Below are 17597 nucleotides of genomic sequence, written 5' to 3'. Positions count from 1 at the left end.
AAGTTGTAAATAGAAATATTAATACATATAACTGAGAGTAGAAACACACATTGTCCCTCTACTACTCATTCACACGCATCAGGCAATCCATTCATTCAAGCAGCAAGTACTAAGCCACACACTATATACCAAGCCAAACAGCCAATGGAGAATATGAAATGGACACTGTCTAGCAAAGTTTTGGATCCACAAACATTTAACTATTTTGCACTGTGGTAAGTGCTAAGACAGAGCACTAAGAGAAATAAAAGAAAGAGCTGTGGGTCCTCAGAAGCCAGAGCAATCAATGCAGCTTGCTGAGGAGGGTGTAGGAAGAAGGTTAAAGGGGAATTAGATATGGTTCCACAGAGAAAGTGACATTTGTATTAGATCATGAAAAATAAGGTGGGTTTGACAGGAAAGTGTGTGTGTGTGTGTGTGCATGCGTGTGTGCACAAGCACATAGTGTAAAGTGAGTGGTTATATTAGTCAAGGTCCCAACAGGAAAAAGATGGCACTCTAACAGGAAAAATAAGGCAAACATAACAACAGGAATGTCTAAGAAGTTAGGCTAAGGGAAATCAGGAGTGTTAAGGAAAACCAACAAGGGAAGGGTAGAGGGAAGCAACCAATTGCATCCTGGCAGGGATGAAGCCAGGCAAACAATACCCTAACCATACCCTCCCCCCACCCTCTAAATCTCCTGCCCATGCCTCCCATTGGCCAAACAGAACTGAGAGGCCAAGGGCAGAAAAGCATGCTGAGGCAGTCCATAACGGTTAGCCTCCAGAAGCACAGGTAGAGAAGGGTGGAGGAAGCCTGGAGGGATAATCAAACGAGAATATTTCAGGTGAAAACAACAAAGACCTGGATCTACAGAAGTTCCTGCTGAGGAATGGGGAGTAGGGAGGAAAAGCAATTTGAGTGGATGGGTGAAGCATGAGGCTAGAAGTCAGAAAGATTTCTATAAATAGCATGCTAAGGAGTTGGGACACTATCTTCAAGCAATGGGGAACCATCAAAGGGTTTTAGACAGAGGAATGGCACAACCACATCTGTGTCTGTGGCTCTGTAGCCGCTCCTCCACACACCCGCCCCCAGTAGTTTGATTCCTGATACAGAAGTCAGACAGACCCAGGTTGTATCCTGGCTTACTTGCTATAAGACTATCAGTCAGGGCCCAGGTAGAAGGTAGAAAATACACCAGTTATTTGAGCAGAGAAAATTTAACATACAGAATTGTTAACTGGGTAACTGAAAGGTAAAGGAGAACTCCAAGGTATCATGCAGGCAGCAACTGTTGGAAGCAGCTACCACCAGTAGGATGGAAGAAACACAGAGGCTGGAATTATACCTCTTGAGAACGGAGTGCTACTTGGCTAGGCTGGTACCTCTGAGGAGGGGGTGCCATGAAGCTGGTTCTGCAAGTACTGGAAGAACTGCAAACTGATTCAGTTGCTCCCACAGGAAGGACCTGCCACTGCTGGGGTGAAGAAGTGTTGCTGGCATGACATTGACAAGCAGAAGCAAAATCCACAGGCAGCAGGGGAAAAGAGGCAAGTTGCTTCTTCCCCTTCCAGCCTTGCAATTTCTCTCTGGCACCCCTTATCAGTGCAGCCCACCAGGAAGCCAGCTGAAGAGCAGAATGTGGTCTGCACAGTGCCAGCCCCAGCACCACAGAGCAGAAGGGTGGGTTGAGATCTGGGGAGGGGGGGGGGAGATGAGTACCAAATTGACAAGACTACTGGGAGGATTAAATGAAACAAACTACATAAACTTGTTATAATGCCTGAAACAAAGTAGCTATCCAATAAAAGTCAATTCCCTTCCTCATTCCCCTCCCTTCCTCATTCCCCAAACTGTGGCAAGAGCTAATACACGAAGACAAGGATATGTGAGAGTTCAACAGCGCATGTTCCCTATGAGGCATCCAGATTTTCTTATCTCTTATCAATTACCATATATCAAATGGTACGTTAGTCTTATTAGGTTTCAACCTATCCATTTTGCAAAGTTTCACAATCTCCACACCCAGTTCACACATGCATGTACACATGGATGTGTATGCATACATGTTCCCCTTAATCCCAAACAAAATTCTCCACAATGAAGGCAAAAGATATAAATGTGATCAAAACACAGAACTGGATGAACTTAATACCAATAGTAGGAAGCAGAGTACTCTCAAAAATGTTGAAAAAAGTATACATCGAATAAAATTTTAGTGTTTTGACTTATTGCTATTTTTCAAAGCCAGTACTGCTAAATTGTAAAAGTAGGAAATGATAGTGGGTGTGGCATTGGTGGGAAGCAAAAATCACTAATTTCATCTGGGACTTCATTAAGAGAAGCATGGTGTCCAAAAAGAGGCAAAGAACAACACATCTTTACTCAGCTCTGGACATCACATTTCAGGACAGACATTAACAAACTAGAACTTTGTCAGTGGCTCAGAACTAGAAAATGTGTTGGTTAAAGGCTAGTCTTTTCACAAATGGTTGAAAACACTCATCACATTTCATTTGGAAGAGAGACACTGATGGTGATTATGTGGGGCTAACACTCCAGTGCCACCAAGCAAGGAGAGTAAATTCAGAAGCTTCACAACGCAATGGATCAGATTATCATCTGGAAACGTAGCTCAAGAGATTTTCCTGTACAAGTGTGACCACAGAGGCTTGGGAATCCCAAATACAGCCAAGGTGATTTGGGGGGTGAACAGAGTCAGGGAAGAGGTAATAACTAAGCTGAAAATGGAAAAACTATTTAGAATTCTGCTTAAAGAAAGAATGTGTTATCAAAAGGGAAATATTCAGCATAAAGACTAGAAAAAGACAACTTAAGTGGAAAGAATGAATTGGTACATTTCCAAGAAAGAAAGGGGGAGATCACCTAATTTGATTGGTTTGTTTTGATTTTACTCCCACCAAACAACCCTCTTATAATATAGTTTCCCACGTAGACTTCCCCATAGATAGAATATAACTGCAGCACACCAATTACAGTTTGCTTGATAATCATAATCTTCACTCTGCTCAGAGCTTTCTTTCTCCTTCAAAATTCCAGGAAATAGTTTCCCCATTTTTATGGATAAATAAATTGAAATTTGGCTAATAAGTAACAGAACTGTGATTCACCTCCATGTGTAACCGACTTTGCACTCCATCACAATCAGGAGAGCCAGAAGTCCCAGAAAACAGAGAGAGATGTACAAAAAAGTGGCGACAATCTGGTAGTGAATATCGCAAAGAAATGAAGAATGAGGGCTGAGAAAAATGCCCTTATATTTAGTAGCCCAGAGGACATCTCAGCAAAAAAGTACCAGAAGCCAGACTACACTAGATTAATAAGCAAGAAAATAATAAAGAAACAGGCGTTGAGCATAGAATACTTTTTCAAGAAATCTGGCTGCAGAACAAAGAACAGTGTCATAAAGAGATCTGTTTCACTTTAGCCCTAATAGGCTCTTTCTGCCAGCCATTAAATATAGCCACTCTGCAGAGAGCTATGGGAAAACCGGTGAAGATCCCCCAACCACAGTATCAGTCCAGAGGAACAGATTCTCTGTAAATGGAGAAATTGAGATGGGCATCTTCCTCTGTGAGTGAACATTTTGGGTCCAAACAAATGGGTTTCTTAGAGTCCATTTGTTTTTTACTTTCAGAATACATTTTCCATGATGAAAAGCCAGTGGGAAAAATACAATTCAGTTTACAATGTTTTAAAAAACCACTTTTCTGGAACATATATGTTTAGTTAACTGACAATTTAATAACAATCTCTTGGAAAGAAGGCATATGTTTATATGTGAAATGATAAAATGAACTTTTTTCTTTCTTTTGGCAATTCAACTTTTTTCCCCTAAGAGAATGATGTTTATTTCTCTTGGTGCTCATGATATTTTAATATTAACTTACCTTTTTACTGAGAAATTTCATATTTAAGAGCTGAGGCTTCAATAATGGGAATCCTCCCAGTGAATTTAAACATAAGAAAAGTCTTCAATCTAGAATTAAAATATCTGTTTAATGTCTCAAAAATACCAGAAGCCTCTATCACAGTCAGAAAAATGTGTACTTCAGTAGAATTTACAGCAGGGGTTGAGAGAACAGTGCATAGTTTAAAGTACATTTCATAGCTTTAAATGCTGCTAGAAAAAGCATTCCAGCCATCTAGGATATCAGAGCATGATTTTTCTTTTTTTAATGATAAGCAGATTTCAAATATCAATGTTTTATTATGTTTAAATTCCAGCCCTTTTCCTTTCTGTTCATAGTTATGTATCTGTTGGTATATGGAAATGAGACACACCAGAAATTCTGACCAGTGATATGAAGCAGAAATGCATAGCCACAGTGTGTTATCTTTTACTAAATTACAGTTGGCACACAGATAGAATAAGATTTGGGCCAATCTTTTTGGTCCTTCTTACAACAAAGTTTGCTAACAATTGTCTGATTCTTTCCTTCTTTTTTATTTTTCCTCTCCTCACCCTCCCCCATGTCTGGAGCTTGGGGATAAATCAAACCATCTTATCTAAAATTTGTTTGGTTGACAGAAAACTCAAATATTTAAATTGAATTCCTTATGGGGCTACCCACTTTTTTTTTTCCCCCGGCTCTGATTATTTTTAAAAGATACAGAGCTTTAGAAATGTAAAGTGTTTTGATCTTTCAAGAGTCCTGCATTGATTGAGCAATAAAAACTGATTTATGCTCTGTGATAGCATCATAAGGTTTTATCACTGAAATGCAATATAAATTAACCTTATCACCCAGACCCTTTGCGCATTCCTACTTTGCTCTATTCATGATGTGAATTAGTTCTTATTTCAACATATCACAGATAAGGGAATATTTTAGGTAAACATATGTTATTAATGTGTACCTATAACTGTGGAAAGAAGAGAAAAGGAAAGAAAAAAGGAAAGGAAAGGAAGAAAGAAAGAAAGAGGGGAGGGACGGAGGAAGGAGAGAAAGATACAAGAATTATAGTCGAATGCCAGGATGATCTCAAAGAAACAACTTTATTTCTACTTCAAAACAACATGTAGGACTCTGGCATTGGTTGTATGAAGTTAGGATAATTTTATAAATAAAAAGCATATTCTCTCACATTAGAATGTCTAGATTTGAATTCCAGTCCTACTCCTTATCAGATGTATGGGCTTGGGCAACTTAATTTCTCTCTATTCCAGCTTCTTTATCTGAAAAATGGGATACTCATAGTACCCGTCTCAGAATTACATTGAAGATTAAATAACACATGTAAAGAGTTAGAAGAAAACCTGGCACATCATACGTGCTCAATAAATGTTAGTTATTTTCACTTTTCTTATCATCCTTCATGTTCCTTAAAGCCCTCATATATAATCACCTAAGACACTGAAAGTTATGATTTTTGTTCATATTATGACCCTCTAATTTTTTTCCTTCTAGGTTCATCCACATTCTTTTACTTCCAAAATTTTGTTCTTCTATTTCAACTTGACAGTTTGATTTTTTTTGTACTCATTAGGAATCAAGAATTTGGGTGAGAAATCTCAGCAAGAAAAGTTTACCCATCTAGTAAAATGTACTAATATTTATTGGATACCGAAGAGCAGATTATAAGAGAAAACTTATTTTTTAAATAGAGAAATAAACTTTTACAAGTTTCCAGAAATAAATTCTACCTATTAAAACCAGATTCAATATCCATATTTAAATATTTCCATACTAATAAAATTATTTAATTTAAAAAGGGTAAAACCCCAGATTCCTTTTCTCCAATAAAAACATTAGTTCTCCGACTTTTTAATCCAAAGAAAAAAGCCATTTAAAATTTAAATTCCATTGCAGCCCCATTTTTCTAATACTAAGGACAAAGCTCCATGTGAAAAAAAATGAGAAATGAGAAAAATCAGGCATTTCATACTGTGGTGAAGAAGGGGTAACACTGATGTGACCAGACAATCGGCAGACCACTCTAAGGGTGAGAGGCCAGGACAGAACATGTCCATCTCCTCAACTGATTTGTCAGCACAGTCATTCATTCATCAAGTCTAAACTAATAAGCGATCACTTCTCCACAGTAAGTGCGGAGGTGGGGGCAGGGGAGTAGGAGTGGGACAGAATGAAGGGGAGGAAGTTCAGACCAATTTTGAGAGTTCTAGATCAAATAACTAACAGCAATGATGCCTTGTAAGCAAGGACTCTGTCGGACTTCCCAACGTTGAGTCTAAGAAAACAGCTCAAGGTTGAGCCCCAAGGGCATCTGTATAAATTCCTTCCCTACTCTTTCATCAGTTTACAAATGTGTTCAATACTTTTATCTAGATGCCATGCTGGCTAGGTCGGCCCACAGATCAGAGCAGACTTAAATGAACTTCCTCAGAGCCCGTGGTCACTGTCTGTGGCTAAGTGGATAACTTACCCATACTCATCTTGATTGGCAGGTTTTCTCTGCTTGCTGCTTCCACTAGATGTCTCCGGACTTCCATCACTGCCTCTTTGTGCTTCGTGTTCAATAAGGCTTCCCACAGGGCTTTGGCTGCGGGGTCACTGCAATAAAACCACAGAAAGAGCTTTAGCGTAAATTTCTACTGGTTGACGGAAAGGGCGGTGAGCAAAATAACTTCTTAAGCATCTTTTCTGAGTACTAATGTAGTTCTTCCCACCGACAGTTCTAAGTATTAGGATTAAATAAAGAACATCTAACCCATTCTAATCAGCACAAAATACTGAGAAATTAAGGAAACAATAAAATCAAGCCACCTAAAAGGGGGGGCATGCTGTGCTGTGAGAAGTGTGGGAAAACTGTATAACATTTTTTTTGAGAATTTGCACTTAAAAGTATTTCAGAGTATAACTGAACATTGCTAGAGTAACATATAAATGTTATGTAAGCCAAAATTAAATACATGTCCAAAAATGATGTATCAGTGATTACAAGCATATAAATTTCAGATAATGTACTTGTCTGAGAAACAGACAGCAATCAGCAATGAGAATTTGTATTCAAAAATTACTCAACAGAATTCCTAACAAGTAGATTTCCTAGTGAATGACAATCAGGAATTAGGCTATGAAACAATGGCCTTAAGTAGCCCACTTTGGGCCTTGGGTTGGAAGGACGGCACTGACAAAGCCCTTACAATTAACCGTTGATAAGAGCACGAAGCAGGGCATTATGCAGGGTCTCATCTGGGCTCACTTCTCCAACAGCCCTCTGTCTCACCCAATGTGACACATCCCCATTATAAATGAGTACAGTGTTCTTTCCGGAAGATCTCTGCATGTAGCCAAGTATACACATTTGTAGTAACGTTTTAAAAACTGAGTACAAAGAAACAAAGATGACTTCTTTCCCTTTCTAAGGACATTTTCCTCTACTTAAAGCTCCAGAAACACCTCCTACTATCCAGTTAGCAATAGTTTGAAAATTAATACATTTTTTAAAGTTTTATCTTACAAGTCGTATCTAATAAGATATTAATTTAGCTCTAAAATTATACCTAATAAGGTTTATCTTTCACATTTGAATTTGATTTGGAATGATGTATTTCCGACTGAGTTTAATGTCTGACACATAATAAAAACAACTACTATTTAATAAAAGGTTATTATCATCTATTTTTTCTGCGTTAACTCACATCACTGCTCAACATATCCACTTGTTTTGATCTGACCAAAACTGTCATCATTAATATTAAAATTAATATTCTAAGTTTAATTTAAATGAGCAGGTAACTGCATGCCAAGCCCTATTCTCCGTGGTTGGAATATAGAACAAAACAGGGCAAAAGCTTTCAATGATTTATTGTCTGGAAGAAGAGACAGACATGTAAGCAAAGTTGCTCCATGCTAAGGTGGAAGGGGAGGGGCAGTAGAAGTAAGTGTAAAAGAAACGGTGGGAGCTACTCTGGGAGGGCCCTGCCTTCCTTGCCGAGGCTTGTTGACTTCAGTCTGTAAGTGATGAGCAGCCAAGGAACATGAGATTGATTTCACTTTCTGAGAAGGTTAGCATAGTTCAGCAGTCATGAACAAAGTCCTTTTTTTTTTTTTTTTTTTTTTTTTTTGCAGTATGCGGGCCTCTCACTGCTGTGGCCTCTCCCATCGCGGAGCACAGGCTCCGGACGCGCAGGCCCAGTGGCCATGGCTCATGGGCCCAGCCGCTCCGCAGCACATGGGATCTTCCCGGACCGGGGCACGAACCCGTGTCCCCTGCATTGGCAGACAGACTCTCAACCACTGCGCCACCAGGGAAGCCTGAACAAAGTCTTTATCATCACTCAAAACTAGGACTATACTTATAAGTGGAATCTAAAAAATAATACAAATGAGTCTATTTACAAAACAGAAACAGACTCACAAACATAGAAAACAAACTTATGGTTACCAAAGGGGAAAGGGAAGAGGGGGAGAGATAAAATAGGACTATGGGATTAACAGATACACATCACTATTTATAAAATAGATAAGCAACAAGGATTTACGTATAGCACAGGGAACAACATTCAACAACTTGTAATAACTTACAATGGAAAATAATCTGAAACAAAATATATATATATAACTGAATTACTTTGCTGTACATCTGAAACTAACACAATATTGTAAATCAACTATACTACGATAAGGAAAAAAAATCTTTTTAAAGCTAGGTCTATTTGCTATGGGGCTTTGGGAGAGTTACTTAATTTCTCTAAAGCTCTGAAGGCAATGGAGAACCACTGAGGAATTTTGAGCAGGGGAGGTACACTCCTCCCAGTTTCCCAAATTTACGGTCTACAATCATTCCCTACTTTTATTCTCCAAAGCACCCCAAGCCACAGGGATTTCTTCTATACTCTCAACTCTACATACAGAACCTCTAGAGTAGAACTTTACTGCCGCCCTCTTTTCCATGAGAATAATACAGTGTCTCCAAGATCACAGTAGGTCAGCTAATGCTGTGGTTGCCCCATCAGACTACTGTAATGGTTAAAATATGGGTTCTGGGGTCAGATAAATCTGAGTTCAAATCCCACTGTTCTCCCTTCACCCACAGCAGCTCCATGGCCCCTTTGAGCCTCTGCAGGCACTCCAAGCACAGGGACCTCTTTCCCTCCTTTGCCAGGAATGCTCTTCCTACCAACATCCCTCTCTCTCTTCAGATGTCTGCTGAGATGTCACCCTCACCACCCGTGTAAAAGAGTAACGACAGCCCACCCCAGCAACTTATTCCAGCACACCCTTCTCCCTCACACGGTTTTACTGTCCTGCATAATTCGTATTACCATCTGATTCATTCTATGTTTCCATGTTTCTCTGTTTCTTGTCTAGCTCCCTTATGGAAGGTAAAGTCCTTCTATGAAAGCACAGATTTTTTTATACTCATTGCTAATTCCCCACTACCTAGAATAGTGCCAGGCCCGTCATAGGTACACTCAACAAATACTGAATGAACAAACAATGCTTGCTAGTTGCATAACCTCATGCATGTAAGTAATCCTCTCTTTTCCTCTGTTTTCTCATCTGTGAGATGGAAGTAACACAGTGACTACCTCACAGGGCGGTTGAGGGTTAAATAAGATAATGCACATAAAGCACTCTCCTGATTCACAGTAAATGTGAGGAGTTGTGTGGTGGTGGTGGTTGTTACTATTATTACTATTGCTGTGAAAGATACTGTCTTAAAATTCAATATGCTCAAGGGTTTGTAATATATTAAATGAATCCACTTAATTATATTGAGTATGTTTTTCATACAATCTCGATTTGTTCAAGTATACTGAAGTCACCTGGGACTTGTACTCTCAGGTTCTTTTCTATTAAAACATTAAGAAGAAATATATAGTTTACATGGTCTCTGACACCGATGTGGAGCCGGGTCATGAAAATTGCTTTGTCGATATAAACAATTCTGATTGTCTAGATACGACAGTTGCTAACGTTTACTTTCTCTCCAAAACAGTTTTCTGAACATATACCCCCGCATTTCACATGGTCATTTAAAGTTTACCAAGCTAACATTCATGGACTAATTCTGGTTCTCTGAATAATCAGCACTGAAGAAGATCAAAGTCATACTTACCGGCAGCTCTGCTGTGTCCTGCGCCCACTTCTTCACTAAGTCTTTCTTCCTGCTGCTTGGTGGCTTACACATGTACTCCTATATCTGGATTTGAGTTGAGTGCAGGAGTTAATCACTGCCTTTCTCTAATATCCTCATAAAAGTTGATCCAATAGACATTTCACACTATTGAAGTTTCACATGAAATCATGTGAAACTTGGACACATGAGGTCCAATTTTATAAGCCAAGGAAAGTTCATTGAAATTCACACTGTAATTATGACAGTATATTTTATATAATTCTCTATCCTCTCCAAACTAGTTTCCTAATGAGGGAATAAGCAATACACAGGGGGCTATCACAAAAGGGTCAGTGTAGTGCACTAGTGGTAGCAGTACTGTAGGCTGGTAGAAGCATGGGTTCTGGAACCCAACCACGAAGGGTTCTGGCTCTCCCACTTGCTGGCTCTATGACCCTGGCAGAGTTAATTAACCTGTCTATACATGTTTTTTTCTCTCTTGTCTGGGGATGGTAATAGTACTTATTCAGTGGGTTGTTATGAGAAATGAATGTGCTAGTATATCTAAAGACCTAGGACAATGCCTGGCACATAATAAGTGCCCAATAAACACAGCAGCAGCAGTAGTAGTAATAAAAAGATCCATGGTCAACAGACAGCAGAAAGTAACACAACACTGTAAAGCAACTATACTCCAATAAAATTTTTTTAATAAAATAAATCACGAAGATTTCTAGGAAAAAAATAACAAACAGGCATAGAGAACAGACTTGTGGTTCCCAAGGCGGAGGGGGATGGGGAAGGGATGGACTGGGAGTTTGGGATTAGCAGATGCAAATTGTTATATATAATGGATAAACAACACTGTCTAGCACAGTCCTACTGTATAGCACAGGGAACTATACTCAATATCCTATAATAAACCATAATGAAAAAGAATGTATACATAGATGTATAACTGAGTCCCTTTGCTATACAGCAGAAATTAACAACGTTGTAAATCAACTATACCTCAATTAAATTTTTTTAAAAATCAGTGGTCAGGATCTTTGCATAAGATATATAGAAGGAAGCCTGTTTTAGAAGTACATTAGTCTCTTCCACATACTTACATACACATATGGATAACCACTGTCAGTAGGTTCATTTTCTAATATGAAAAGGTCAACAATATATAATGATGCAGAATTCATAATGAAACATATTAAGTGCAACTCAAGCAATTGCCCTACATAAGACAGTTTGATGTGAAGAATTCTGACTTTCAGGAATAAAATCAGAAACTTTACTACAGATTACTTAGAGAATCAAAGCTACAGGGAGTTAGAGTTTTTTGTACAAAGATTTTTAAGCAATGACTTTGGTGCCAGCTTCTTACCTCATCAATTTAATACTGAAATTCTGTAGACTGCACACTACAAGACATTTTAAAACTACAATTGTTAACTTTATGAGGAGTTCAGGTTCTATAAGTATTTCCAGACTGACTTATAAAGTGGATGTACAACTTTTGGGGTAGAAGTGAACATCAGAAGTAATGTTAATCATCTTTACATCTTCAGCAGGATGCTACCTAACCCAACACAAACAAATGTAAATCTATTTCTAGTTTTTGAAGGCATCTAAAAAAATTTATAATATGCCTGAGAAAAACACTACAGCTTCAGACAAATCAAATTGCTATTAGATACTATTTATACCTAGTCTAAACTCTGTGCTCTACTGTAAACCTACTTCATCTTGCTTAGTCTTTTAGCCTTTTCTCTTAAATTCAGGAACAGCTGGACAACATCTTTTTAATAATTCGGCCCACCCAAAAACAATTTATTTTTTTCATGGCTGACTTAAGGAAGAGTTTTTAAAGGTAAATAAAATATAATATTAAAAAATACTGTTAAATACCATTACTACATTCCATTTTAGAAGCATTTCATAATTAACAAAACAAGTTCTTAGGTCTCACGTGATCCTCACCTCATGAGCTAAGCCAATATCACTGCCCCAATTTAAACAGCCCCAGAGGGACTTCCCTGGTGGCGCAGTGGTTAAGAATCCGCCTGCAAATGCAGGGGACATGGGTTCGATCCCTGGTCTGGGACGATCTCACATGCAGTAGAGCAACTAAGCCCGTGAGCCACAACTACTGAGCCTGCGCTCTAAAGCCCGCGAGCCACAACTACTAAGCCCATGTGCCACAATTACCGAAGCCTGCTCTGCAACAAAAGAAGCCATTGCAATGAGAAGCCTGCATACCGCAACGAAGAGTAGCTCCCGCTCGCCACAACTAGAGAAAGCCTGCACACAGCAACGAAGACCCAATGCAGCCAAATAAAAAAATAAATAAATAAATAAATAAAATAAGGAGCCTCAGAGAAGCCAACTGACTTATGTAACTACACTCAACCTATAAATGGCAAAACCAGGACTCATTCCCAAGTAATTGGCTCTGAGCCAGTAATCTTTCTACTATACCATGCCATGCCTGTATTATGCAAATCATCAGGGAGAATCCATTATTTATAGTATCAGTTATTTTAAGCTTTTCATGTTGGTTTTCTTTTCCAATTTTTAATACATCCTCTATTCTCCCTTTAAAGTCACATGTGGGCCCACGAAGGATAGAATGGGACAGAGTGAAGAGTAAAGTAGATTCCCATTAACTCATAAGCGGGTCAAGCTTGCTCTTGAGATTTTGCACATTTTTTGTTTCAAACCATATCATAGTACTCTCCTTGTGGGTCACCATTAGCCATTGACAGTCACTTGTGACACAAGGCCAATCAAGTCCCACTTTTAGTCAACTTTCTTCTTTAAATGTTTCTAAGAAGACTATGCTGAATTTTAAATCATTCTACATATATATCATTTATATAACTGAACTGACAAAAAACTAAAGTCTAAATTGTCCTGAGGTATTCTTAGCTCTTATTTGATGTTCATTATCTCCTTGGGAAAGAAAGAAGGAGAAATAGCCTCTAGCTACTCTACCACTGATAAAACTGAGACAAAATGAAGTCACTTGCCTAACACAGCCTATTGTTAACAATAAAGGCAGGAAGATCTAGAGATAGGAACTAACACTCAAAGTGCCAGGGGCTGTTTCTGTGACCTTGGGTAATTCAGTTTACTTTCTGGGGCTTTACATCTCCTTATAAATATTATTAATGATATTATTTTTATTTATTGAGAACTCACTATGTCACAGGCAATATGACTATATTATCTCATTGATCAATAACCCTCCAGGATAAGAATCATTGCCCCATTCAAAGGCGAGAAAGCTGAGTCTTAAAGAGATAAAATAATTTACCCAAATCACATAGCCAGTAGGTAAGGATTTGAACCCAGGTCCCTGTGAACTCCAAAATTCAACTATTAACCATGATTCTACACTATTCTGTAAACAAAGGCTCAAACTAGAATGCTAACTCCTGAGATTCCTTGGGTCCTTAACAAGCTATATTCATATGGTTTCCCTTATGCACTGGTACTCCAAGTTCACGTGTATGAATTTGATTAATTTTGTAACACTCAGTGAAAGATAGGGGAATATCCTATGCTGTTACTTCTTTTATTACAACCCTTTTTCTTTTTCACAAGTCCAGTGGTAGTAAGAAAGAGAGTTAACAAAAGAATATTCCCAACAGCTTACGGAATATTTTAAACAATTTTCTACCCTTTTCTCTGTTTTGAAAGTTAAGTTTTCCAATGAGATAAACTTTATTTCACTGTAGCTACTAGAATACAACTTTGTTTCAATAGATCCCTTGAAAGATATAATATAAAAGTACAATATTCATCCTATGAAAAAATCCATTTTATTACTATGAAATGTGATTAGTTTCTATATTGTCAGTAACTACATAAGATGTCAAATACATACTGAATTTATATCCTTTTTTAATAAACTGATTACCTTGTATCCTTAAAAGTCAAACTATTACGACAAATTGTCATGTTTGAAGAAGACTACAGGCCAGCAATATACACATAATAATAACCTGCTAGAATTAGCTCTGTTAGGTCTCAGGAGACTTCTGTACAGGAAGATATGCTCCTTTCAGTTAATTCCTGACTTTTCATTCACCAGAATTACTCAACTATGAATGAAATCTTAGAAGCTGTCTCAGTTTGGCATGTATGAAATGTCAAACGCAGTCTGCTAGAAACTAACAGGAAATATTCATCATCAACTAAAATATAAAAAAGACAGTATTAATTTTTTAAAAGTGGCTAAATGTTGAATCATGGTGCTACTTCAATCAAATGGAAGGCATGCAATTAAGAGACTGAGGGTAAAATGTGAAGACACACAATTATCTTACAACTAAACTCAGAGAAATGGTTTCTCCATGGCATGCACAGGAAGCTAAGCTTACTCCCACAATTTGCACTAACAGTCACAGTATTCCAACAGAAATACAGCGATACGACAACAACAAAAACAACCAAATAACCATTTTCAACTAATTTTAAACAGAGAGCAATCTGAGTCATAGTTTTTCACAGCAGGTTATAATGGCTTCCATCAGTGGTGAGCTTAATGAGCTGTGAAGGCAGGTTTGTTAATTAAATTATTCACAGAGGTTTCAACAGTCATCTTTCCTCTTGACTACTTTTTAAAACAATTACCTCATCTTAAACAAAATTATCCGTTAGCCTTCATCTCAACAGAAGAGAAACCAGCTAAACACAGAGGATACTGAAGCAGACCCTTGGCACTGGAAAGCAGTTCTTTGTTGATTCTTTCTCTCAGAACATGAGCACTTCCCGTAGGCTGGGCACTCACAGAGGTGCTGCAGCCACAGCTGTGAGCAGACTCCAGTGCCCTGTCCTCACGGAGCTAGCAGTCCAGCAGGGAGGCTGGAACTGAGCATGTGCCTGAAGACGGGGTGACAAAAGCAGAGAAAGGAAGCTCGGGGAGAGAGTAGAACACAGAACCTGGTCTGGGTGTGAGAGTGGAGGTCAGAGGGTAGCTGAGGGTGTGACAGTGAGGCCTGAAAAATGAGCAGGAATTAGCCAGTTAAAGAATGGAGTAAGATCAGTCTAGGTAAGAGTAGCATCATGGGCAGGGGTTCTGGGAAGAGAACTTGAGACCTTTTCAAGGAGATGAAAAGAAGTATGAATGGAACACGAAAATCTAGACTGACACTGCCCTTAGCCTATGTCAAATGATCCAAGGCCTGGTAACCCACATTAGGGATGGTAAACATTTTTTCAAGGGCAACTGAACGGTCTTCAGCAACAGATTGACCTAATCAGATTTGCATTATTAAAAAAATCACTCTGGCCCCATTTTAGAGAAGGGATCTAAGGACTGGGCAAGAGGCTATTGCATGGTGAAGGCAAGAACTGATGGCTTGGACTAGGGTGAATTCCTAAAGCTATCACATCATATCATTCCCCTGCTCAAAACCCTTCCATGTTTCCCACTACTATTACACTGAAATCTAAGTTCCTTATTTTGGCCAACAAGCCTATATACTTTGGTACATTTCTCTATCTACATCTTCATCTCTCAGCTTCTCACCTTCTCAGCTTCATCCATTAGGACACAGCCTCACTGGCCAGATTTCAGTCCCTTGAATGGGTCATAGTAGGTTCCCAACTCAGGGCCTTTTTATTGGCTATTCCCTTTGCCTAGAACCCTCTTCCTCTAGATGTTCATTGATTAGGTCTCATTCATTTAACAAATATTTGTTGAGCACCTACCAATGTCAGTTCTATTGTCAGAACAGCTCAAGGCTTCCCTCCTTGACCACTCTGGCTAATGTGGTACTTCCTATTCCAAATCCCACTTGCCCTACTTTAAACATTCATCCCTAATTCAAATTAGGTATTGTTAAATAGAATTTATTTTAATGAATTGGCAGGAAATTGGTCACAGGGCATAAAGGACAGAAATATTCTGGCGTTATCAGAATGTCAGTATCCTGTGCCCATGGATGGCAGTGCACTCAGACCATCAACACCCCATGGGCCATGGACTGTGCCAGTCACTGAAGGTGTAACAGTGCACAAGGGTGAACAAGTCAGGCACAAACCTTCTCTCAGAAAGCCTTCAAAGCCCAGCTGGGGAGAATAGACACTAAACTACTAGTTATAAGCTAATGCACTAAGAGCTGTTATAGGAAATAAAAGATGAGGAGAGGAAAAGAGTAACACCTGGGATGGCCAAAAGGTGGAAAAGCAGGACACTGAGGACCTAAAGAAGTTTAGTGTAGCTGCAGCCAAGAGTGTGAGCACATAGGACGGACGGGAAGGAGGTGGCAGGAAAAGATGGGGAAGGTGAAGGCTGAAAAGATAAGCAAGGTGCCGATCTAAGAAACCTTTCTAAGACAAGTTGAAGTTTTACTCTTCACTCAAAGGGTAATGGAAAGCCACCAAAGGATTTTACCAGGACAGGGTTAGAATCAGATTTATTATTACTTGCAGTTAAATGTATGTATAAATAGCCAGTCTTACAAAAATAACTCCCCAAGATGGACATTAAAACTATAATGCTTTCAAAGTATGCAGATAAAATTTAATTTTTAAGTAGAATCCATTTATTTCTTCCTATTGAAGTTTCTTCTGTTGGGTTTTGTTCATTTTTTTCAACAAATATGAGTGCTTACTTTGCACCAGGCCCTATTTTTGGGAGTGGGGATACATTAGTGAACAAAACAGACATAAAACCACTCCCCTAACGTAATTCATGTTCTGAAGTTTATTTTCCAAACACAGCACATGAAAATCATAAAATAAAAGGAATTCAAATCAAAGGTTCCTTAGAAATCATCCACTGTACTTTCTCTTTTACAGAAAAGAAAACTGTGACTGTGAGAAATTAAATACCTTGTTCAAGATCACAAAGATTTTGGTGGAAAAGCCACTATACTACAATAATGAGTAGAAAACAAAAATTGCACAGAAGCTGTTCTAGGACCCCCCAAAACCCACATCAACACAATCGGCCTTTCTGGTTCCACTGAAAGGAAGAGATTGTTTTAAGGAGGTATTGTATCCACTGTCCCATTTCTTAAAGAATGTTCCCATAACTACCAAATACATTGCTGAAAAAGATAAGATCCCTTCAAAACGTTAAATTCAATATTGCTTTGAAGGACATTTCAGGGAAGGAGCAGAGTAGAATGGAAAAAGCAGGAACCCTGATGCAGCTCCAATATATGATCAAGTCACTTATATCTACCCCCCACGTCTCATTGATCCTATATATCTCTTAGGAAAGTGATCTTCATTATTTGCTCAGGATATTCACTTAAGAATAAAGTACCATACAAATTTACTTTGTACTGTTCTACCAGAGGAAAGAGCTGTCATTTTATTTATATGTTTGTTTATTTGTTTATGGCTATGCTGGGTCTTCGTTGCTGCACACGGGCTTTCTCTAGTTGTGGCGAGCAGGGGCTACTCTTTGTTGCAGTGCACGGGCTTCTCATTGTGGTGGCTTCTCTTGTTGCGGAGTGCAGGCTCTAGGAGCGTGGGCTCAGTAGCTGTGGCCTGCGGGCTCTAGAGCGCAGGCTCAGTAGTTGTGGAGCACAGGCTTAGATGCTCCACAG

General features: G+C 38.8%; 1 protein-coding gene across 1 annotated transcript in view; it reads right to left on the bottom strand.

Annotated features, from left to right (window-relative positions):
* SCFD2 (sec1 family domain containing 2) overlaps positions 1-17597 on the bottom strand; it is a 395362-nt gene that overhangs the window by 342445 nt on the left and 35320 nt on the right. The window contains exon 3 of the mRNA XM_060109985.1: positions 6394-6521. Coding sequence (XP_059965968.1) covers positions 6394-6521 — 128 coding nt within the window. The remainder of the gene's footprint in view (positions 1-6393; positions 6522-17597) is intronic.

The sequence above is a fragment of the Mesoplodon densirostris genome, chromosome 1 (genome assembly GCF_025265405.1).
Source record: "Mesoplodon densirostris isolate mMesDen1 chromosome 1, mMesDen1 primary haplotype, whole genome shotgun sequence".
Classification (NCBI taxonomy): Eukaryota; Metazoa; Chordata; class Mammalia; order Artiodactyla; family Ziphiidae; genus Mesoplodon; species Mesoplodon densirostris.
This window is presented reverse-complemented; position numbering and strand designations above follow the sequence as displayed.